Source organism: Simochromis diagramma, unplaced genomic scaffold, assembly GCF_900408965.1.
Source record: "Simochromis diagramma unplaced genomic scaffold, fSimDia1.1 OVJJ01000386.1, whole genome shotgun sequence".
NCBI lineage: Eukaryota > Metazoa > Chordata > Actinopteri > Cichliformes > Cichlidae > Simochromis > Simochromis diagramma.
The window spans coordinates 96,636-121,635 of NW_024387210.1; the positions used below are offsets into that span (position 1 = coordinate 96,636).

The 25,000-nt window shown below is 38.2% G+C and overlaps 1 protein-coding gene across 1 annotated transcript; it reads right to left on the reverse strand.

The window, feature by feature from the left end:
* Window positions 1-1,666: 1,666 nt before the first annotated feature.
* LOC120746468 (NACHT, LRR and PYD domains-containing protein 3-like) lies at window positions 1,667-23,104 on the reverse strand. The gene is made up of 9 exons (XM_040051880.1): window positions 22,711-23,104; window positions 17,596-17,671; window positions 16,017-16,245; window positions 14,057-15,851; window positions 11,739-11,912; window positions 11,321-11,494; window positions 5,857-6,030; window positions 3,426-3,435; window positions 1,667-2,465 (listed from the first exon to the last, which is right to left on the reverse strand). Exons 1-9 carry the CDS (start codon window positions 22,932-22,934, stop codon window positions 1,890-1,892), a joined length of 3,432 nt encoding a protein of 1,143 aa, XP_039907814.1. The 5' UTR covers window positions 22,935-23,104; the 3' UTR covers window positions 1,667-1,889.
* Between the last annotated feature and the right edge of the window lie 1,896 nt (window positions 23,105-25,000).

The following is a 25,000-nucleotide window of genomic DNA, read 5'->3' on the forward strand; positions in this document are numbered from 1 at the left end:
GAACAGCCTGATACCTGAAGGCTTTTAACCAAATTGGAAACTGCCAGATAAATATAATTCATACTAATCCCATGCTTTTTCTTAGGCCAAGGAAGGGAGCACCAACTAAATGGACTGATTCTTATATAGTGCTTTTCTATTCTCCCAGAGAACTTAAAGCACTTAACTGATCCAATCAGTTAAGTGCTTTAAGTGATTTTTAAGTACTTACTAACATTCACACATATTCATACTCTGTTGGATGCATCAGAGAGCAATTTAGGTTAACTGAAGAAAGCCGGCATAAAGATGACTGGACTAGCCCAGGGGGTGGGCAACTCCAGGCCTCGAGGGCTGGTGTCCCTGCAGGTTTTAGATGTGTCCTTGAACCAACACAGCTGATTTAAATGGCTAAATTAGCTCCTCAACATGTCCTGAAGTTCTCCAGAGGCCTGGTAACGAACTAATCATGTGATTCAGGTGTGTTGATCCAAGGTGAGATCTAAAACCTGCAGGACACCGGCCCTCGAGGCTAGTCACTAGCCCATCGGGACAATGAGTTTGACAGCATGGGAAAGGGGAAATTATATAAATCTTAGATTAGCCACCAAACACCTGGGAACCAGATGTGTGAGTACAAAGCTTCCTCACTGAACATACATGCAAGCTTCATCAACACATCTCCTACAGGTGAAGCAGAGGTATGAGTGTGTGTGAAAGGTAAAGCACTGTAGAGTAATATAGTGTTAAAAGTGTGTGATTTAAGGTCTTTAGTCAGTTAGACATAACTATCATTGCAAGAGATAATCTATGGATTACAATTGAGTACTTCGTTAATGCATAAAGTGCAGGTTTTATCTCTTCTTCTCTTAGCTACAGCCACAGCGGTGACTGTTAGTAACTATTAAATGTACAAAAAGAATTTAAAGGCTTAGTTTAAGCAGATTTGACACGTCAGCAGTTTAGGTGTCCTGTTGTAGAATCTTTTAGTGTAACTTCGTCTGAAATCAGCCAATTTTTACAACAAATCTTGCTCAACTATCTTATTTGTATACAAATTTTATTCTGCAGGATTTTAACATTTACAGTCATTGCTTACATTTTCAGCTACATATATCAAGTACTTTTGAAGATTTCTTTGAAGACTTATACATATTTTTAAAATGGTCAACTAGCCATAGTAAGGCCTTTTTTTTCCACACATTGAAACATGAAGCAGTGTTTGAACATTAATATATATATTTAAAAAAAACAACCTGTTTTTTCTTACAATCAAGATGAATCTGAATCTGAAATTTGGAACAAACGCATCAAAAATGGTCTAAATATCAGCTAGTTAAAAATACAATTTAAAAAGAATTTTAAAAAAGCAGAGCACTCCGTTACATAGAATGCTTTTTAACAAAAAGTTTTAGTCACAAAAATTATTAAAATGCCATTTTCATTCAACTTTCATGTTGGAATGCACAAATATGACAGGATGCACCACAAAAACAAAAATGTCAGTAGGCAGTCTAATCCAAATAGCACAAAATGTTGAAGTTCCCACATTAGTACTCTAAGTATAACTCAGAAAATAATTGTGTACAGATTCACCACACCTGACACATTCAAAACCACAACCACAGCAATGTGTTATTAAAGCAACCGGTTAGGCAATACACGTTTTTGCCTACTGACAGGGGGATCAAAGACCGGTCTCTAAGCTCGTGTGACTGGGGCACAAGCAATAATTTTCCCAGCAACTGTAAACCTCCAGAAACTACTCTTAACTCAAATAATAATTTGTTCTTGATTGGTAGCTGCCAGATGGTCACAAACAAATTTCTAAGCCTTGTGATTGGGGCCTTATCGACCTTTTCCTTAGATCTTTTGGTTAATGTTGTGTCTGTAAAACCTCAATGCTAAAATCAACACAGGGAGACTGAGGAAGCAGCACAGATTCCAAATCCAGGATAGAGACAGTCAGTGAATGTGGTGTTGAAGGTGTGGAGGTGGATCAGAGTATCAGAGGAGACTCTGTAGAAGGACAGAGTGCCAGCAGGACAGTCCACATACACTGCTACTCTGTTAGAGACAGAGGAGGTTGAGTAGGAGGATATTGTTTTGTCATTGTGCCAGGCAAAATGAGGACCGTTGTTAGTGCACTGCAGACTCCAGGACTGAGTGTTGTGTCCAAATGCAGAGTCATAACTGCCTCCTTTCCTGCTGATTTGTCTGTAACTCACTGTTATCCAAACCTCTCCACTCCACTCGACCTCCCAGTAACAGCGACCAGTCAGACCATCTCTACACAGCAGCTGAAACCAAACATCAAATCTGTCTGGATGATCAGGATATGACTGAACCTGCTCCACATGTGTCACCTTCCTGTTGTTGTCAGACAGTTGGAGTTTTCTGTTTACGGTGTTCGTGTCGATTGTGAGTTGACAGGAATCTGATGGAGAGAACAAACACAATCCAGCTGCAGTTATTGATCCATCATCTGTTCATTGATTGACACTTTGATGATGACTCCTGACATGACAGATGTGAATGAATGATTTGACAATTTGAAGATAGTTGAATGTGTACGGCTTTTTTTTTTTTTTACTTGAATCACATTAAAAACACACTTACACTTCCTCAGACCTGGTGTCAACCATTGGACTCCAGCAGGCTCCACCCTGAAAAGAGGAGGGGGTCAGACCAGCACAGTCTCTTTCAGCATGTACACATGGACATTACATCCCCCTCATGCACATACTGTTAAACACTGATAAAGGGACAGTCCAACATTTTCTCAAATACACTTCAATCCATATGTGGATCAAAGTGGTGATGATTTGGACTGATCCTGGATCTGTCAGTCTTTTGAAGCAGCTGTTGGATAAATCTATAAAGTCAAATCATGGGTCCACCATTGTAATAACTGGTGCATTCATATAAGAACACTTTAAATTGGGAAAATATTGTGTCATCATCATGATTCTTTCCCCTGACTGGACAACACAAAATGAGGAAGAAAAAATACTTGATGATGTTACGACTTAATTCCAATCTGCACATTACTACCTGCCCCCCCCCCCCCCCCCTTATTTTAACTGGGATTTAGAATGGAAATGGCAAAGAGTAAACATATTTATTGGGTTCCTCTAAAAAAAAAAAAAAAAAAAAGAAAAAAAAAAAATTACCGATAGAAAATGTAAACATTCACGTGGGATAGATGTGTGCTTATAAAAGGCCAGTGTGAAATTATATGGTAAGTTGGCAGTAAACACTGGATTGTCCAAAAAGTTTTCGAGTTTTTTAAAACATAAATAAAGTGATGCAATAATTATTAACTTTTATAGATCTATATTTTAATCACAATGGAACATAGAAAACATATCAAATGTATAGTCTAAAAAAGTGCTCTAATTTAGGAAAAATAAATTTAGCTAATTTTCACTTTGATAGCAACATACCTCAAAAAAGCTGGGTTAGGAATAAAAATGACCTCAAAAAGTAAGTGGTACCACAATAAAAAGGTGGTGTTTATCAAACACTACTGAGATAATTACATGTGCATGTGTAACCAACATAGACTATGCAACCACTTAAAACTGGACTCAAAAGTGTAATCAAATCAATATTGTATAAATGTATAAATATCGTATTCGAATGATTACTGCCGTATAGATAAGAGAGATACTGCTCTGTGAGCTCCATTCACTCTCTTGTTTCTTTTTCAACTTTAATTTTTTTAAATTAATTTTAGTTAACATTAAAAGAAAAAAAAAAACAGTAAAGAAAATTACAAACCAACAAACATACAAACAGGCTGGAGTTTACATTTATTTTCCATCTATTCCATTCGCATTTCTTGTTGTGTTGTTTTCTTGGTGCCACTTCGGAATGCTTTCCACTTCCTCCATTGTCCATCGTATTTACATCCCATCAATCTGATATTGAATGTTATTTTTTCCATCTCTGAGATACCCTCTACAATACTAATCCAATCTCGTTCAGTGGGAGGGTCTGGATGTAACCACTTCTTTGTAATTGCTTTTTTAGTTGCGGCTAGAATAATTTTTACTAAATATAAGTCCTCCTTTTGTATCTGTTCCTTTATGTTTCCAAGATACATCACTTGGCAGGTGTTTGGGAGTGCATATCCCAGAATATTATCCATGGTCATTTTAAGGTCTTCCCAATACTTTTTAATTTTTATGCATTTCCAGAATACATGTGAATGGTCTGCTTCTGTTTCTCCACATAGTCTCCAACATTCCTGTGGACTTGAGATCTGTTTACTTTTAATATTGGGTGTAATGAAAAAACGTGTCAATTTTTTCCATCAAAATTCCCTCCACAACGGCGAATTTGTTGTGCTGTGTTGTATTTCACACATACTGACCCATTCCTTCTGTTATAGTTATGGCTAGTTCAGCTTCCCATTTCTTTTTGAGGTAAAAGGTTGTGTCCTGTCTATCCTCACTCTCTTGTTTCAAACTCATTAAAATATCTGAAAGTTCCAAACCAAAACCAAAACTCCAGACTCAGTAAAACAACATGTTACATGATAAACCATTTACAGCAGTTTAAAGTTCAGGAAAGTTTCTTTATGGTTCAGATGATGATTATAAAGTGTACAGGTCAAAGTGCGTGAAACTGACTGTTACGATTGGTCAAATTTAGTCCATATAAATATAATAAATGTTACCCTTTTTTTTTTTTTTTTTTTTTTTTTTTTTAAATAAACAAGGAAAACACCTTTAGTCTTTTTTTCATTTGAATATATATTTTTAAACTGATTAAAAATCAAAGCTAATGCTATACCAGCTTCTAGCATTGCTGAACAGTGCATAGAGCAAACCTGATTACAGGAGCTCCCAAAAAACAACAACCAAACACATCAAACCTCAAAAAAAAAAAGTTGACTAAGCCCCAAAAGAGCAATTAACCTGTGTAGTTATTACAGTACAGTCTCAATACTTTCTTTTCTTGTTTGAACAGAGATTTTGCTAAAAGATGTGCTGATCCCTATTACAAACAGTCTGGTATAATAAGTAGTTTTATTTGGAATTGTGCAGGGCTTGTCTCCATCATTGTTTCAAAGAAAAGAATTATCAAGATGCGGTGATAGCCAAATTGGCCAGCAGATGTCACTTTGGAGATGAGTTTCAGATTGTTTATGCACCTCAATACAATTCTGGTGTTGTGCCAAAAAACCAACAAACAAAAAAACCATCCACCCACTTTAACCCCAAACTCTGCCACATGTGACATCTGCTGGTGATTAATAGGACAGGATTGCCTTTCATGTGTTTCTGTTTAGGCTCAAACCCATTTGACGTTTGGAGTCTTGCAATGACGAAATAATAATTCCTCAAAAAAAAAAGTTAAACCAAAAGTAACAAGTCAGTTTTAAAAATGCGAGGAGTAGAAAGTACAATATTTGCTTAAAAATGTAGGGAGTAAAAGTAAAAGATTTGAAGTAAAGTACAGATACCTGAAAATTCTACTTAAGTACAACAAAGTATTTGTTCTTTGTTACTTCTCTCACCTCTGTTTTCTATGTTCCACTGTGAATAAAATGTGGGATTATGAGATTTGCAAAGAATTAAATTCTGTTTTTAGTTTTATAAAATAAATTATTTTTGTTCTAAAGTGTTTAACAAAATCAGAAATCCTTATTCTGGAACTTTAAATGTTTTACAACCCAAGTAGAGCTGGATTTTATTATGCCAGATGTAACAGTACTAAAGATATACTTTTACATCTAATTTATAGCAAATTTTAATATGTAGATTATTTGGTGCTTTTAGTCTGTTAATGACACATCTATTTTGATTAAGGTGAAATGGATATTTGGTCCATTTTTAATACATTTTCTATAAGACATTTTCTCCATACCTGAGAGTGTCCAATTTCCAACCTTCATCCTTCACTCCAGCCGAAAGCAGCTTTATTCCTGAGTCTCCTGGATGGTTGTAGCTGATGTCCAGCTCTCTCAGATGGGAGGAGTTGAAACTCAGAGCTGAGGCCAGAGAAGTACAGCCTTCCTGTGTGATCAGACAGCCTGACAGACTGCAGACACACAAAACAACAATTCATACGTTACTGGAGGTCAGTCTTTCTTTCTTTCTTTTTCTTTTTTTCTTATTTCAGATACAATTACATCTATACTTTTCATCTATTAAATTCAGTTTCCTTTTTATTCATAAAGAGATTATTTCAAACAGACAACAGGACCTCCAGTAACACAAGACCTCCTCAAATACCCCAGAAATCAGATTATGTCCTACGAACAATTACTTTATCCCAAAAAGATACTTCCAATGGAAACTGCTTAAAGCAGGGCCATCCAAGACAGCTGATTGGGGGATGCACGGAAGGAAAAGAACATTCTCCCTACTCAACAACAACTGTCAAGGAACAAACTCTGGTTACTGATGATTATGTTTTTAAACATTTTCAGGTAGACACACCAGCATCCATCGTCAATTGTCTTTCATCGTCAGAGCAGGCAATATTGAAGGAAACCTGAAACTACCGGCTAAGGATACATTTAGATTTGGTAAAATTATAATTCATATCATCAGTAAAGACAACAGGTTATGTAGATTGGAGATGGCTAAAATTAATATCGAATCAGTCTTTACATTTCCCAAAACAATGTCAGATTCTATACAGGGAGTGCAGAATTATTAGGCAAATGAGTATTTTGTCCACATCATCCTCTTCATGCATGTTGTCTTACTCCAAGCTGTATAGGCTCGAAAGCCTACTACCAATTAAGCATATTAGGTGATGTGCATCTCTGTAATGAGAAGGGGTGTGGTCTAATGACATCAACACCCTATATCAGGTGTGCATAATTATTAGGCAACGTCCTTTCCTTTGGCAAAATGGGTCAAAAGAAGGACTTGACAGGCACAGAAAAGTCAAAAATAGTGAGATATCTTGCAGAGGGATGCAGCAGTCTCAAAATTGCAAAGCTTCTGAAGCGTGATCATCGAAGAATCAAGCGTTTCATTCAAAATAGTCAACAGGGTCGCAAGAAGCGTGTGGAAAAACCAAGGCGCAAAATAACTGCCCACGAACTGAGAAAAGTCAAGCATGCAGCTGCCAAGATGCCACTTGCCACCAGTTTGGCCATGTTTCAGAGCTGCAACATCACTGGAGTGCCCAAAAGCACAAGGTGTGCAATACTCAGAGACATGGCCAAGGTAAGAAAGGCTGAAAGACGACCACCACTGAACAAGACACACAAGCTGAAATGTCAAGACTGGGCCAAGAAATATCTCAAGACTGATTTTTCTAAGGTTTTATGGACTGATGAAATGAGAGTGAGTCTTGATGGGCCAGATGGATGGGCCCGTGGCTGGATTGGTAAAGGGCAGAGAGCTCTAGTCTGACTCAGATGCCAGCAAGGTGGAGGTGGAGTACTGGTTTGGGCTGGTATCATCAAAGATGAGCTTGTGGGGCCTTTTCGGGTTGAGGATGGAGTCAAGCTCAACTCCCAGTCCTACTGCCAGTTTCTGGAAGACACCTTCTTCAAGCAGTGGTACAGGAAGAAGTCTGCATCCTTCAAGAAAAACATGATTTTCATGCAGGACAATGCTCCATCACACGCGTCCAAGTACTCCACAGCCTAGCTGGCAAGAAAGGGTATAAAAGAAGAAAAACTAATGACATGGCCACCTTGTTCACCTGATCTGAACCCCATTGAGAACCTGTGGTCCATCATCAAATGTGAGATTTACAAGGAGGGAAAACAGTACACCTCTCTGAACAGTGTCTGGGAGGCTGTGGTTGCTGCTGCACGCAATGTTGATGGTGAACAGATCAAAACACTGACAGAATCCATGGATGGCAGGCTTTTGAGTGTCCTTGCAAAGAAAGGTGGCTATATTGGTCGCTGATTTTTTTTGTTTTGTTTTTGAATGTCAGAAATGTATATTTGTGAATGTGGAGATGTTATATTGGTTTCACTGGTAAAAATAAATAATTGAAATGGGTATATATTTGTTTTTTGTTAAGTTGCCTAATAATTATGCACAGTAATAGTCACCTGCACACACAGATATCCCCCTAAAATAGCTAAAACTAAAAACAAACTAAAAACTACTTCCAAAAACATTCAGCTTTGATATTAATGAGTTTTTTGGGTTCATTGAGAACATGGTTGTTGTTCAATAATAAAATTATTCCTCAAAAATACAACTTGCCTAATAATTCTGCACTCCCTGTAGTTTTCTCTGCTCCCCTCCCCAATTGGACCAAGAGTGATACGTTTAGCTGCACGTTCTCTTGAAATTCTAGGTTTTTGACTGGAATCCAAAAGTCAGTGTGGGCTTTCTCCCTTCTAAACCCACGGGAGTGTCTGCTATCCCATTTACGTAATTATTTTTTAAATGCCAGAAGAATTGCAACCAAATAAACTACAGCAATATTTTTTTTCTGACTATGAAACTGGAGGATTCATACTTGCATGCATCATGCATTCAGCCTGTTCTATGCTGCAGTTTCCTTCCACTAATGACTTTGCAAAAATTGCATAAAAAAGCGCACTCAACAACAAAACATTATAATCCAGGAACATACTTTGCCAATCTGATCATAGCTGTTCATAGCACTTCCTACGTTGGAATACAAGTCATCATGTTGTCAGCAAGAACTACCACATGTCTACCATTATCTCCTAGAATCAGAAGTGGGAAATGTAGATCTTTTTTCCTACAGGCACTTGCAAAGGTTTGGTGCTATTAAAAGTCAGGTTTGACTTTATGACTTTCTGTGTAGTTCATGGGAACTTAACCTATTTCTGACAGTGCAATTTATTTTGGTGCACATGCTCTAGAAAAAATTTAGAATTGAATTTAAAATCCTTCTCCTTACACACAGCTTCTATAGCTGCAAAGGGGCTACATTTATTATAACTACAATTCAATTCAATTTTATTTATATAGCGCCAAATCACAACATAAGTCGCTTCAAGGTGCTTCATAGATACAGAGAAAAACCCAACAATCATATGACCCCCTATGAGCAAGCACTTTGGCAACAGTGGGAAGGAAAAAACTCCCTTTTAACAGGAAGAAACCTCCGGCAGAACCAGGCTCAGGGAGGGGCGGCCATCTGCTGCGACCGGTTGGGGTGAGAGAAGGAAGACAGGATAAAAGACATGCTGTGGAAGAGAGACAGAGGTTAATAACAGATATGATTCAATGCAGAGAGGTCTGTTAATGCATAGTGAGCGAGAAAGGTGACTGGAAAGGAAAAACTCAATGCATCATGGGAATCCCCCGGCAGCCTATGTCTATTGCAGCATAACTAAGGGAGGATTCAGGGTCACCTGGTCCAGCCCTAACTATATGCTTTAGCAAAAAGGAAAGTTTTAAGCCTAATCTTGAAAGTAGAGATAGTGTCTGTCTCCTGAATCCAAACTGGAAGCTGGTTCCACAGAAGAGGGGCCTGAAAACTGAAGGCTCTCCCTCCCATTCTACTTTTAAATACTCTAGGAACAACAAGTAGGCCTGCAGAGCGAGAGCGAAGTGCTCTAATAGGGTGATATGGTACTACAAGGTCATTAAGATAAGATGGGGCCTGATTATTTAAGACCTTGTATGTGAGGAGCAGGATTTTGAATTCAATTCTGGATTTAACAGGAAGCCAATGAAGGGAAGCCAAAACAGGAGAAATATGCTCTCTCTTTCTAGTCCCTGTCAGGACTCTTGCTGCAGCATTTTGGATTAGCTGAAGGCTTTTCAGTGAGTTTTTTGGACATCCTGATAATAATGAATTACAGTAGTCCAGCCTGGAAGTAATAAATGCATGAACTAGTTTTTCAGCGTCACTCTGAGACAGGATATTTCTAATTTTAGAGATGTTGCGCAAATGGAAGAACGCAGTCTTACATATTTGTTTAATATGTGCATTGAAGGACATGTCCTGGTCAAAAATGACTCCAAGGTTCCTCACAGCGTTACTGGAGGCCAAGGTAATGCCATCCAGAGTAAGAATCTGGTTAGATACCATATTTCTAGGCTTTTCAGGGCCGAGTACAATAACCTCAGTTTTATCTGAATTAAGAAGCAGAAAGTTAGCGGCCATCCAGGTCTTTATGTCTTTAAGACATTCCTGCAGTTTAACTAATTGGTGTGTGTTATCTGGCTTCATGGACAGATAGAGCTGGGTGTCATCTGCATAGCAGTGAAAATGTATGCTATGTCTTGTAATGATGCTGCCTAAGGGAAGCATGTATAATGTAAACAGAATTGGTCCTAGCACTGAACCCTGTGGAACTCCATAATTAACCTCAGTGTGTGAAGAGGACTCTCTATTTACATGAACAAATTGGAGTCTATTAGATAGATATGATACAAACCACTGCAGTGCAGTACCTGTAATACCTACAGCATGTTCTAATCGCTCTAATAGGATATTATGGTCAACAGTATCGAATGCTGCGCTAAGGTCTAGCAGGACAAGCACAGAGATGAGTCCACTGTCAGAGGCCATAAGAAGATCATTTGTAACCTTCACTAAAGCTGTTTCTGTGCTGTGATGAGCTCTGAAACCTGACTGAAACTCTTCAAATAAACCATTCCTCTGCAGATGATCTGTTAGCTGTTTGACAACTACTCTTTCAAGGATTTTTGATATGAAAGGAAGGTTGGAGATTGGCCTATAATTAGCTAAGACTGCTGGGTCTAGAGATGGCTTTTTGAGTAAAGGTTTAACTACAGCTAGCTTGAAGGCCTGTGGTACATAGCCGATCATTAGAGATAGGTTGATCATATTTAAGATCGAAGAAAATTATTACTAATAATTGTATTAGCCAGGAGGCTGAGGTATAACTAAACATCTGACATACTGAGCAGGAAAGTTCAGGAGAGATAGGTGAAGTCCATGCTAGTTTGCTAGATAGTCGGCTATTAGCTAAGATAAGCTAGCAAATCCCTAAAGACAAATAAATAAACACTATCAGCAGGTGATCCAAAAGAGAGCTGAGGATTACATGATGAAATAAGATGTTTTGCAAGGGTTTTAATGGAAGTGATACCATACCATAACTTGATACCATACCTAATTAAATACATTAAATTATATTAAACTTGTGTTTTGGGCATTTTCTTTTCAGCAGGAAATTATTATTGTTGAAATTGTAAAACTCTAAACTGACCAGTGTGTTAAAAAAAACAACAACAAACAAACATATAACATAAAAATATAAAATAAATTTTATATATAAATTATGATTTGAATACTTTTTTGGACAAACGTAAATAAAGGGTAAATGTTGGATTAAGTGTTTCTGCAATACTATAATTACACATTTAAATAGCAGTCAGCGAAAAGTCTTAATCCTGACCTGAGTGTTTCCAGTTTACAATAGGAACTCTTCACGCAAACAGACAAATGCTTCACTCCTGAATCCTTTAGATCATTGTCACTCAGGTCCAGCTCTTTCAAACTAGAGGACTGTGAGCCAAGAACTGAGGATAAAGCTTCACAGCTTGCCTCTGAGAGGTTACAGACACTCAGTCTGAAAAATTAGAAACAAACACAGACAATAACAATACTGATATTAATGTGTCATTATGGAATTACTAGATATACTAGATTTAGCAATACTTAGCCTTGAATAAATCCTTAATGTTTAATGTGATTCTCAAATACTGAAAAACATTATTATACAGTAACATATGGAAAAAGTTGACTTTTATTCTTAAAATTTTAAACCAATTTATTCTGTCACTTAAGAGAAACTCAATATTGTTTGAGCTGACCTGAGAGTATCCAGTTCACATTGTGGACTCTTCAGTGCAGCAGACAGAAGTATTACTCCTGAATCCCCCAGGTTGTTGTTACTTAGGTCCAACTCTTTCAAACTAGAGGCCTGGGATGTGAGAACTGACGACAGAGCTTGACAGCTTCTCTCCGAAAGGTTACAGACACTTAGTCTAGGAAAGAAAAAAAAAGTTCTATTTGTCAAGGTCCCAGGTCTAGTGACTCAGTGTTTATGTTTTTGATTATTAATATCCTTTGATGTAGTTCATTTCTGGTTATATATTTGATAGTTTCTAGCCTTTAGGTTTTGTTGCTGTGCTTCCCATGTGTTCCTTGTGTTACATCTAGTCATCATTTTTTCTATGTTTGTCTATTTCCTGTTTTACTTTGACATCTCTGTGTCCTGTGTTAGTCTATTCTGCTTTGCTTCCTCCCATTAACATGTGTCTATTTTCAGTTTGTCTGCTTCTCTTCCTGTTGTTTCCAGGTTTCAGGTTTCTTTTCCCATGTTTTAAGTTTCTTGTTTCATGTAGTGTTTTGTGTTTAGATTTTCCAGCTTAGAGCTAGGTTTTTGTTTGTTTGCTTTGTGGTTGGTTCTACTGAAAAAGAACCAGAATGATCAAATCATGCTTTAAAAATCATCAAAATTATTTTAACATTCAAAACACCAGTACAGGGACTATATAAGAAGCATAATGTGTTGATGCATGCTCAATCATCCAAGTAAGTAAATCTCCCAGCCCATTGTTCCTTCAGTGGGCTGGTTTCAGTCATTATGCAAGTGTACTGTTTATAAGATTGGGGAAACCTGCAGTCAGCTGAGACTGAAGAAGTCACTTGGATGAGTGATGAAACGTTTCTCCCACTGAAAACTCTACATCCAGATGAACAGAATCAACTTTGGAGAAGCATAATGTATTCTTTCCTTCTGCTCCTAGTTAGCACTCTGAATGCACAGTTATGGATCAGTTGTTGATTCATCACATACTGTAGTCCACATAGCAAAACATTGCTGCAGTCAAGTCTGTACATTAGTTTCTCAGAGAGAAAAGATTTAAGGTGATTACAAATCATATGTAATGACAGACAACAAAAACCTGGCCAAAATGTTTTGTCTGTATTATTTTTACTCTTCTTCATGATTCCTCCACAGAGTGGACCGGGAGAGCTCAGAGGTTCCCAGCGGTCAGTCTGCCCAGCAGCAACAAACACATCTGGACTCCATATTTATGGTCTGTACACATACAACAACTAGTTTTATATTTATTCTGTTCACAGTCATGTTCATGCTGGGTATGGGGGTTGTAGCTCAGGAGGGAACTGGTTGTCTCTCATGTAGAAGGTTGATGGCCAGATCTCCACCTCCTTCCATCTACATGCCATAGTGTGATACATGTAGTTATTCTTATATCCCTTTCTCCCAGTGACTAGGATGGAGTTCACACAAGAAATTATTTTACTTGTTGGAACAAACAAAAAACAAAGCAAATGTCTAGGTGTTTGACAAAAATTTATGGATAACTAAAAAAGTTATATCAGAAATAAATATATAGCATTTTAAGTCTGTGTTTCAGTTTAAAATGACCTTTATCACATACTGCACAAAGATTACAGAAGGGGAAGGTTTCTTATTATATGCTTTTACCTGTGGAACATAACGCTGGAGTTTCTTTCAGACAGTGCAGTATAAAACCGTATCCCTGTTAAAACGTTGCCATGGAAATGAACTGAAATGCTGGCTCCAAATGAAATTTTTTGTGCTCTGGATGCAAAGGTATGAGTAAAATGTAATTTTATAGGAGCTCTTGTCCGGTAAGACTTGATTTATACTTCTCTGCTACAGTTTCTGTGCTGAAGGTGAGGTAAAAACTCAGCTATGATTACTGACAAAAGAAGATGATGTAGTTAAAGTCTGGTGACAAAAAAAACATGAATTAGAAATGGAGAGCACAGACCACCGAGACTAGTAAACCAGTGTTCTGCCATAGGGGAAGACCACTGAAAATCATAACAGCCAAGAATTTATATTGATTCTGACATTTTTCTTCCATCTGATAAGGGTTACAACCACAAATGTTTCAGAGACTCTGACACTTTCTAATGCTGTGATATATTGAAAGTATATTATACTTAACCGTGGATGCTGAATGCTGATGAAAATTATATTCAATAGCTTTAGAGTTTCTATAAGAGTTTCTATTAGAGGCTAGAACCTATTAAAATATTGTGGGGGGGTTTTCTTTCAATTGAGCATTTGCTATTTTGTTAACTATAATCAGCATTTTAAAATTAAAGAAGCGAGCACACATTTACATACAGAGCTTTGTTGGAGGCTTTGATCACTGGTAGCAGTCTCAGAAGAGCCTCCTCTGAAGCTGAGAATTTCTTCAAGTCAAACACATCCAGATCTTCTTCCGATGCCAATAAGATGAAGACCAGAGCTGACCACTGTGCAGGAGACAGATTATTTGTCAAGAGACTTCCTGAACTCAGGAACTGTTGGATCTCCTCCACTAGAGAACGATCATTCAGTTCATTCAGACAGTGGAACAGGTTGATGCTTTTCTCTGCAGACAGACTCTCACTAATTTTCACTTTAATGTACTGGACTGTTTCTTGGTTGGTCTGTGAGCTACTTCCTGTCTGTGTCAGCAGACCTTGTAGTAGATTCTGATTGGTCTGCAGTGAAAGACCCACAAGGAAGCGGAGGAACAAGTCCAGGTGTCCGTTTGGACTCTTTAAGGCCTTGTCCACAGCAGTCTGATAGAAGTATTTCTCGTTAGATTCTCTTCTTTCAAACTTCCTGGAGGTTGTGTGGTTTTCTTCCAGCAGATTGACTCCAGAGTCGATGAAGGTCAGGTGGACATGAAGAGCAGCCAGAAACTCCTGAACACTCAGATGGATGAAGCAGAACACCTTGTCCTGGTACAGTCCTCTCTCCTCTTTAAAGATCTGTGTGAGCACTCCTGAGTAGACTGAGGCTGTTTTGATATTGATGCCACACTCTGTCAGGTCTGATTCATAGAAGATCAGGTTTCCTTTCTGCAGCTGATCAAAAGCCAGTTTTCCCAGTGACTCAATCATCGTCCTGCTCTCTGGACACCAGTGTGGATCTGTCTCAGCTCCTCCATCATACTTAACCTTCTTGACTTTGGCCTGAACCACCAGGAAGTGGATGTACATCTCAGTCAGGGTCTTGGGCATCGTATTCCACTTTCTTGTTTTCAGCACATGCTCCAGAACTGTAGCAGTGATCCAGCAGAAGACTGGGATGTGGCACATGATGTGGAGGCTAGGTGATTTCCTGATGTGGGATATGATATTGTGTGCCTTCCACCAACTTCTGAATCTCTTTCTGAAGTACTCCTCCTTCTGTGTATCAGGGAACCCTCTAATTTCTGTTACCCTGTCAATGCATTCCGCAGGGATCTGATTGGCAGCTGCAGGTCGTGTGGTTATCCAGAGGTGAGCAGAGGGAAGCAGTTTCCCTCTGATGAGGTTTATCAGCAGCACATCCACTGATGTGGACACCGTAACATCAGTCAGGTTCTCAGTTTTGTTGAAGTCCAGAAGAAGTCGACACTCATCCAGACCATCAAAGATGAACACAACCTCGAAGTCATCAAAGCTGCCGATTCCTGCTTCTTTGGTTTCAGTAAAGAAGTGATGAACAAGTTCCACCAAGCTGAACTTTTCCTCTTTCAGCACATTCAGCTCTCTGAAAGTGAATGGAAATATGAACTGGATGTCCTGGTTGGCTTTGTCTTCAGCCCAGTCGAGCGTGTATTTCTGTGTTAAGACTGTTTTCCCAATGCCAGCCACTCCCTTTGTCAGCACTGTTCTGATTGGTTGTTCTCTTCCAGGTGATGCTTTAAAGATGTCTTCTTGTCTGATTGTTTTTTCTGGTCTGTCTGGTTTCCTGGATGCTGTTTCAATCTGTCTGACCTCATGTTCATCATTGACCTCTGCAGTCCCTCCCTCTGTGATGTAGAGCTCTGTGTAGATCTGATTCAGAAGTGCTGGATTTCCTGCTTTAGCAATCCCCTCAAACACACACTGGAACTTCTTTTTTAAAACAGATTTTTGTTTCTGACAAACTACAATGGGAGTTCCTAAAGGCACAAAAGGGCAAAAATATCAATTAAGTATTTATAAACTAGAGATGCCACTTATTTCTACAACAAACAGGTTTTTGAATACATTTTTGTAGATCTCTTGACACATTAGTAAATGTTTTTGTTTTCATCTAGCATAAATCTGTAGAAAAATCCTCTTACTGCTCTGCAGTCGGTCAGCCAGCTCCTCCTGCTTCATTCCCCTGAGGAAGTCTAATGTGATCTTCAAAACTGCATTTCTGCTGCTTCTCCTCCGCTCTTCATCCTCACCTGCTAATACTTCCTCATCTTCCATTTGTCTCTCTGCCCATTCTGGGTAATCTTGACGCAAAACCTTGTGGATCGTCTTCAATTCATTCTTCACAAAAGTAATGATGTCGTCTTCCAGCATCTGGAAAACATTACTGCATTAATGATCTAACCACCCCTCAATCTCTATAGGGTGCTGGGTAAAGAGGAAAGCAGAAGGAAAAGACACACCCAGAAGCAACAAACAGAACAATACCCCAAGGTGAGACAAGACAATGTTTAATGACATACAGTAATGTATACCAAGGCAGTAAAAACAGGGAGTCGAAAAGTACTCAGTCATCATGAAATTCCTCCAGCAACCTGAGCTTATAGCAAAATAGCTATGGGATGGTTCAGGCTCACATAATCAAGCCCTAACTCAAAACTTTAATCACAAAGTAACACTAAATGTCTAATCCTAAAACCAGAGAGCATCTCTGTTTTCTGAAACCAAACTGGGAGCTGGTTCTACCCAAGATGGGCTTTGCAGTTGAAGGTTCTTCCTGCCATTCTACTTTTAAAAGCTCTAAGAACCAGAAGTAAGCCTGCAGTCTGAGAGAAGCATGCTTTTTTGAGATAAGAAGAAATAAGATACCGCGATCTCTTTAAAATATGACAGAAAATCCAGGTTTTGTTGAGCTTGTATGTTGGTTCATCACTGCAGTATTTCTTTACTACAACCATGTTCAAACACTGGGTTGAATATTATTAAATCACTCTAACTGTTTGCAGTAAGCACTAGGTCCCTCCTTGAAATTCAAAGCATCGCTTATTTAAAAGAATTGAGATATATTTCTATATAACAGCTCCTCTCTGTTGTGACCTTCTCACACTCATGAAAGCAATGACTTATAAAAGCTGGCCTAGGTCTTCCACTGCACCTGGCATCAAATTATTGGTGACCTTTGTGTCTTGGTTAGGTTATGTTTAATAAATGATTTTATATTTATGTAAACTTTTTGTGTAAACTCCCTCCTTGTCACCTACTTTGAGGTGACAAGGAGGGCGTTTAGGTGCTTGTTTGAGATCTTTAGATCCACTGGTAAGATTAAACTTTAAGTCACTAATGATTTACAAGTTGGCTTGTGGTTTGCTAAATGCTTATCTAAGTTTAACTGAGTTGGAGTATAGCCTCATTAAAGGTGGCCCAGGTCTTTCATGCAATCCAACATAGAATAGAATAGAACATCAACTTATTGGTGGTCTTTGCATCTTGTTTAGGTTACGTTTTATTTAGGTAAACGTCTTGCATGAACTCCCTCCTTGTCACTGGTCGAAAGGGATATAAGAATAACTACATGTATCACACTATGGCATGTAGATGGAAGGAGGTGGAGATCTGACCATCAACCTTCTACATGAGAGACAACCAATTCCCATACCCCCATACCCATCATGAACATGACTGTGAACAGAATGAATACAAAACTAATATTGTATGTGTACAGACCATAAATATGGAGTCCAGGTGTGTTTGTTGCTGCTGGGCAGACTGACTGCTGGGAACCTCTGAGCTCTTGTCCACTCTGTGGAGGAATCATGAAGAAGAGTAAAAATAATATAGACAAAACATTTTGGCCAGGTTTTTGTTGTCTATGAAAATACCTTTAACAACATACTATAAATAAAAATGTGTGCACAGCTAAACAATCGGTGCACAGTGCAAGTTTAGATATTAAAATCTGGACAAAAAAAAGCTGCTCAGACAAGAGAGATATCATCACATTGCTCAGCTATTTTGAACCCAAGTCATCAAGCAACAAACCTGGGAGTGGTCCTTGACTCATATTTTAAGCCCAGGGTTAATTTGTTGTCTGTCATTACATATGATTTGTAATCACCTAAAATCTTTTCTCTCTGAGAAACTAATGTACAGACTTGACTGCAGCATTGTTTTGCTATGTGGCCTACAGTATGTGATGAATCAACAACTGATCCATAACTGTGCATTCAGAGTGCTAACTAGGAGCAGAAGGGAAGAACACATTATGCCCGTTTTACAGTCCCTTTACTGGTGTTTTGAATGTTAAAATAATTTTGCTGATTTTTAAAGCATGATTTGATAGGCTCATTCCTGTGTAAATGTCTCACATATTGAGAACAATTGAAGTGGTTTCTGTGAGACAATTAAAATGAATGAATTATCAGCCAAATTCTCAAGATCCACCAGAGCCTTATAATGATCTCTGTCACTGTAAGAACACGATGTTAGAATCCATTTGGGAATCTTCAAATTCACATGTTGCAAAATGTGACAGCTTTTAGATAAGTGAGAACTTATAGAATAAGGATTAGAATACATAGAAAAACCTAGTAAGTCAAATTTTACTTTATTTTGGTACTTCTTACAACCACAATTCTGTGATTACAAACTCTCAAGTCAGTTAATACAACTGCTCAATTACAGCCACTCTAATCACAAGTTTGTTAATTTGTATGCTTTGCTTGTTGCAAATGTGTTACAAAACTAAAACGTGTACACTTGTAGCTATGATGTGAGACAGGGGAGTTGGAGGAGGCATGGAGGGACTAGGGGTAGAGCTCAACCAATCAGAAAGCAGAAGATCAAATCCTGCCTCTCCCTCCTTTTCTGTCTGCCATGCTGGATTAATGAGCAAAATGTGCCAAGGTAACTTTGTTGAAATATATTAGCTTAGTAATTAAAGAGGATGTAAAACAATGCACATACACAGCAAATTCAAAAGTGTTAAATGTTTTGGTGTTAATAGTCTTCTTGCAAAAGTAGAGTTAATTTTACTCTAAGTAGAGTCACATTCTTTTAATGTAACTCTGAGGTGTAAAATGATAGTAGTTAAAATCGAGTGTTAAAAATGTGTGTTTCTATGTCAAATCTGGAGGTGTTACAATGGAAACATTAACTCTTGACCTCTTAACTCTGAACTCCTACAGGGGCTATGACACCAATAGAGTAAATTCACAGACTCCGCCCCCAGCACCATAGGCTCCAATCGAAGCTGAAGTGAAGCCGTTTCAGAACATTTTGCTCTACATATTTGAGTTGTTTGCCATGCTTGGTAAGTCATTTTTTCAAAGACTGTTTCAATTATTATTATTAGCTTTTACTTCTGTGGCTCTTTGGAGTTGCGACAAAGCTGTGTGAAAGACATTAACCATGTTGCTCGCTGATAGCATAATATTCTGTTTTAGCTAGCTGAAAGGTATTGTTTACGGGCAAATACCACAGCCTTGAAAAAAGCTTGCATGTGAATTTTCAGTCAAACCTTTGGTCAAATACACCTAAAACAATGTCTAGAATGTGAAATGTTGGTATAATGGTGCTACTTGAAGCCTGAAAACGATCTTCCATAAAAAAAAAAACGAGCAAACAGCAGTAGCAGGCGTCCTGACTGGATTCTACATTAGCATAGATCCCTCCAGAGTTTTGTGCACACGGTTTAGGTAAAAATGAAAAAGGTTGAGGTTTTACATTTAGTTCAGTATTACCTGTTGCCTGTGTCCTTGTCTTTTGGGAAAATACTTTACACAAGAGGATTCCTTTTTTTTTTCTTTCTGTGCTGCAATTGTTTACTGGATTATTTGTGCCATTAATTAGTGTCAACTAATTTTTATTCAGTCTCCACACAGGATATGCTTGTGAAGATGGAATATGGGGGAGGGCAGAAGTGCGTTGAAGTTCCACAAAGGGATGAATGAAGGACATGCATATTGTATTGAAGAAATAAGTGATGAGAATGCTGTTATTTGCATTTACCAGCTCACCTATGTCAGACCTTTTGATAAACAAAATTCTAATGAAAGTGAGAACATGTACACTGTTACATCTTTCAGAAAATGTTTTGAAATTGTGGTGCACAGTTCAGAATAAATGTTTTTCAAAAACCATTGCGTCTTTTTAGTAAATGTTTATTTCCAAAAGAAATTTCTAGAAGTTCAGAACAGTAAAATTCCCGCTTTTTAGAATGAATTAGAAGATAACTCTTACGTAGTTAAACTAAAATACTCTTTGAGAGTTAATATATAAACTCTTAACACCAAGTGTTAAATTATCAACTCCAGAGAGATTTGGTGTTTAACACTAAATCAGAGTTAACGTACCAACTCTCCAAAAAGAGTTAAATTAACACTCTCTGGTGTGGACCCATATAGACACTAGTGTTGAAATCAAATCTGACAGTGTTAATTTGGACACGCTGGATTTGCTGTGTACAAAAGCTCATTTACATGATGGAGCACAGCTTTAAAAAAAAAAAAAAATCAAATAGATGTAACATTGTTACATCTATTTGATTTTTTTATTTTTCAATTTAAGAAACAAATAATGAGTAAAGTTTAATTTTTAAGAACATTTAAAGAGATCAATTTTGACCTGTTCCTGGCTGCAACAGTCTTTCCCAAGAGTTTTATGTTAAGAGATCTAGGATGTACAGTCCACTTTCACTGTCTGTCTCTTTAGCAGTAAATCTTTCTTTGTTGTTTAGCTAAATTGACTCATTAATAAAGCACTTTATAAATGAGGACTGTGTGGAGGATGGCCTGTTTGAGTCATCAGACTGCCAGGCCAGTTGTACTGGGCCATGCAATCACTTGACAAAGCAGACGTTTGCGATGCGATCAGCACTACTTTATGCAATAAAATATTCTCACCTTTCCCAAGCACAATGAAACAGTTTACTACATAAGAGGTTACTACATGCATATCACACCAAAAACATAACTGTTGTTACTGAAGACAATTGGAAATCCTATCATCGATCAGCACATCTGCAGCCAAAAAGAAAAAAAAAATCTCCACATTAAAATCTCCTTCACTTACATTTGGAAATAATATGAAATAATATTACGGAATTCAGCCAGTGAGATGACAGGAGAAAAGTAAGGTCTCCAAAAAGTGTGGCATCTCTTCCTCTGAGCCTCTGCATTGTTTTAGCTTTTTCGCAGACATACTAGTGATGGGATTCCCATTCGTGCTTTGCTAAGAAACCTAGTTTTGTAGTTTGGATGTGCTTCGGAAAAGGGAGACTACTGATTGCTGCTGACTGCACTGCAACAGACTAGAGGAAGAAACAAACAAGTTTTTGACTCCGGTGAAACACCTCTTACCTGACTTAAACAGGTTCTCCTCCACACTGTCCTCATTTATAAAGTGCTTTACAAACCTGAACATTACAGCTAACAGCTGGATTTTTCCGACTGCGTCCAGCTAGCCACTTACTATTAAAGACAAGAAGAATGAAAGGTGCTAAACTTTTTGGAGACCTTTTTTTTCTTCATGTCATCTCACTGACTGGATTACTTCATATTAGACAACCCAGTATCACTGTATCAAACATGTTATAAACATGTCCATTTCTGGCTTTGCCTCTCCAAAATGTAAAATAGACATGCATGAAGAAGCATGGGGAGATAATATATTTAAACCCACGAAGTTGGTAGTCAGCAAAAAACATATTGAGTACCTTGCAGGGTCCTTAATCATCAGAATCAATTAAGCTAGCGGGCTATTATGTATATATATGTAAATGTGTTAATAATATCTGTTTAAAAACTTTCCCGGATTTAATTTTCATGTTGGCTTGAGATAAAATATCTCATTCTGCTGTTACTGCAATTTATTGCAACTTCTATGTGCCTGTACATTTCATGTTTTGAGAGGCAAAGCATGAAATGGACATAGTGCATGGCTATTACATGCTTTTTCATGATATTAGGTTGGATCAGAAGTGAGGATAAGCAAAGTGAATGCAAGGCCTAATTTTTAAAGTGCTTTACAAACCGGAATATCACAGCTAACAGCTGGATTTTCCTGTAAGAGTGCATCTAGCCAAACAAGAAGGAACCACTTACTACCGAACAGACAGGTATGAAACTGAACAGTATATCCTTGATTTTAAAACAGGAAACACATTGTTGCAGCCAGGGACAACTGAAAAATTGTGATAGTTTGTCTTTGGCAGCATAAAAAGCATTTGTTTTAACCAATACTTTGCACAATAGGAATGTCCAAAGAACTCAAAGAATCTAAGAGGAACTATAGATTTATACAAGCTGGGATGGTCTCCTGGAACAATTTCAAAACACTGCAGATTCCAAAATCATCAGTTCTTGCAATTGTAAATAAGTACAAGTTATCATGATGTGTCAGCCCTGTGCCAAGGTCTGGAAGAAGTCCCAGATGGTCAACTTTAGATGGAAGGAAATTGGTTAGGATGTCTGGAAATAACCCAGGAACAAGTACACATTAAACATGATTTGGGAATGCATTAAGCAGGCTTAACATTAAGCTTTAGCTTAACGTCAAATTAATTATACTTCATATACAGACCAGAAAGAACTTTTAAGAACTTTGCTTGATCTTCTAAAGAGAGATCAGTTTAATTTATAAAGCACCAAAACACAACAACTGCCGCCTCAAGGCACTTTGTATTATAAGATAAAGACCCCACATTAATGCAGAGAAATCTTTACAATCATATGGCCCCTTATGAGCAAGCACTTTGGTGACCATAATACACCATCAAGTAGTTCATTTAAATCAGACACCAAACTGACAGGTATCAAAGAGTTCATGTTACTATCAGCTTACCTCTCCGCAGCAGAAGGTTGTTGCTCCTTAAATTCAATCAAGCGTTTTTTAGACTGGTCACTCTTAACGGACACTAAGCTGGGTTCAGATCCAGGATGATGTTTGCGTTTAATTCCGTGTTTTTTCCTGTGAATAATGATCGAGCAGTGATATGAGTATATTAGCAGTAGTAGCATTCTGGCTGCAGAGTTTCTGTGTGGAGTTTGCATGTTCCATGTTTGCATGGGTTCTGTTTACACATAGTGACCTGGTGTAAGAACACATTTGTTCCCATTTCTTTAGTTGAATCTATGGAAATGTCAGCGATAACACAGTTTGACAGCCATAAAATAGCATTTATGTACCAACGAAGTGATTCTCGAAGAGCTATTAGCTGAAAAATGGAAAACAAACCAATAAGCAACAGGTCTAAACACAATCTACAGCAAATTATCAGAATCTGAAAGTCGTGTTCTTAATAGCAAAAACTCCAACATAGATCTGAGTAAGGACCAGAGAGATGTCACTGGCGTTTCAGTTGATACAACTAGTTTTGCCGAAGTCTCATTAGAAATGGTCAGAACAATTCTACAAACTCTGTTTTGCCTTGCATACTGTATTTACATTATTTTTACATGTTTAAATAAATCAATGCAAGTATTTCCAGCAAATTTAAAAAAAAAAAGAAGTAGGGAACTTAGCATCAGCTAAAGGAGGAAAAAGAAAATGGGAAATAACCCCCAATTACCCCCCTCTCATTATGCAATTACAGCAACATCAAATTAATTATACTTCATATACAGACCAGAAATACTTTATGAATTTGCATCTCCTGAAGAGGAGACCATTCAGTTTTATTTATATAGTGTCAAATAACACAAAGAAACCCCAACATATCATATGGCCCCCTATGAGGAAGCACTTTGGCAACCATTAAACACTATCAAGTAGTTCATTTAAATCAGACACAAATTATCAGCAATCAAAAAATTAATGTTCCCATCAGCTCACCTCTCTGCAGCAGAGGGTTGTTCCTTAAATTCAATCAAGCGTTTTTTAGACTGGTCACTCTTTAAGGACACGCAGCTGGGTTGAGGTCCAGGTTGGTTCCTGTGAATAATAATGGAGCAGTGATGTGAGAGCTGAGCTGTGACATGTTAAAGAGTCATGGACAGTTAGAGATGGTCATCTCACCTCTGAGCTTTGGTCTGGCTCTCATGTTCCCCACACAGAGTGGTTTTAGAGGGAGGGACTCCCTCCTCTCTGTCCTCACACTGATCCATGCTGCTGAATTCACATCCACATCAGCTCACACACACTTTCTACCTTCACCTGCAGAGGAAAAACAAATCATTCATGTGCACATCAACTCAAATCCTCCTTTCCATCATGTGTGCTGTCCAAATATCAGCTGTTCTTTTCTGCTTCATCTCAGTGTCAGAAGAGAAAATAAGAGACACATCCAAGATAGCAAAATTGGCATGGCCTGGATCTGGCCCACACAGTGTGCTTAAACATGTTCCATATACCGCAAAGAATGACGGCCCTCTGGTGGTCCAGATCTGGTTTGCCCGAGGTGTCCCACACATGGGCCAGAACAAGCCCAGTTGCAGACACACTAGATATCCTGTGCTGGCCCATGTGTGGATTACCTCTGGCAAACCTGGTCTGGGCCACCAAAAGGCCATCATTCTTTGTGGTATGTGGGCCATGTGTAAGTTCTATGCAGCCACGGGCCAGTTGCAGACACACTGCTGGCCCTGTGGTGGCCCAGAACAGTTTCAACTCTGGCCCCAGTTTTCAGCCTAATATGTACATTAATCAAGCCACGCAATAACAACATGTGCTGGAACATAATAGTACAAAAGTAACATGACAAAACTCTGTTCAGACAATGAATGAACTGATATATAGCACTGGATTACTCACAGTGCTCTATGCAACATTTACCCAATCACACACTTTGTCTAAGCTGCTTCCTAACTACATTAATTCTCTTGACATACAGACTGGAAGAGCCAGGGATCGAACCACTAACCTTCCGGTCAGTAAGTGACCTGCTCTACCTCCTGAGCTACAGCTACCCAGCGGAAAAGATGTGCAAACCCTCACTAGGTTTTAGATAAAGTGTACACTGACAATCCTGTCAAACCTGCATTTGAAACGTTGGCTACCACAGCAGTATAGTATTGCAACAAGGCATTTGGGTCTTCTAACTAAAATAGGAAAATACGAACATAAATAGTACTATAATTGCTAGACCTGGCCCACATCTGGTTGACATACACCCTGCCATGACACCAGTCAGTTA

What these genes read in the sequence shown, in the direction of transcription:
- LOC120746468 (XM_040051880.1), bottom strand. Translation starts at nt 22,934, where the DNA reads ATGCAAACATGGAACATGCAAACTCCACACAGAAACTCTGCAGCCAGA. An exon ending in CAACCTTCTGCTGCGGAGAG is followed by an intron (nt 17,672 to 22,710) that starts GTAAGCTGATAG and finishes ATTCCTCCACAG; the next exon opens with AGTGGACAAGAGCTCAGAGG. An exon ending in AAAGCCTCCAACAAAGCTCT is followed by an intron (nt 11,913 to 14,056) that starts GTATGTAAATGT and finishes TTTCTTTCCTAG; the next exon opens with ACTAAGTGTCTGTAACCTTT.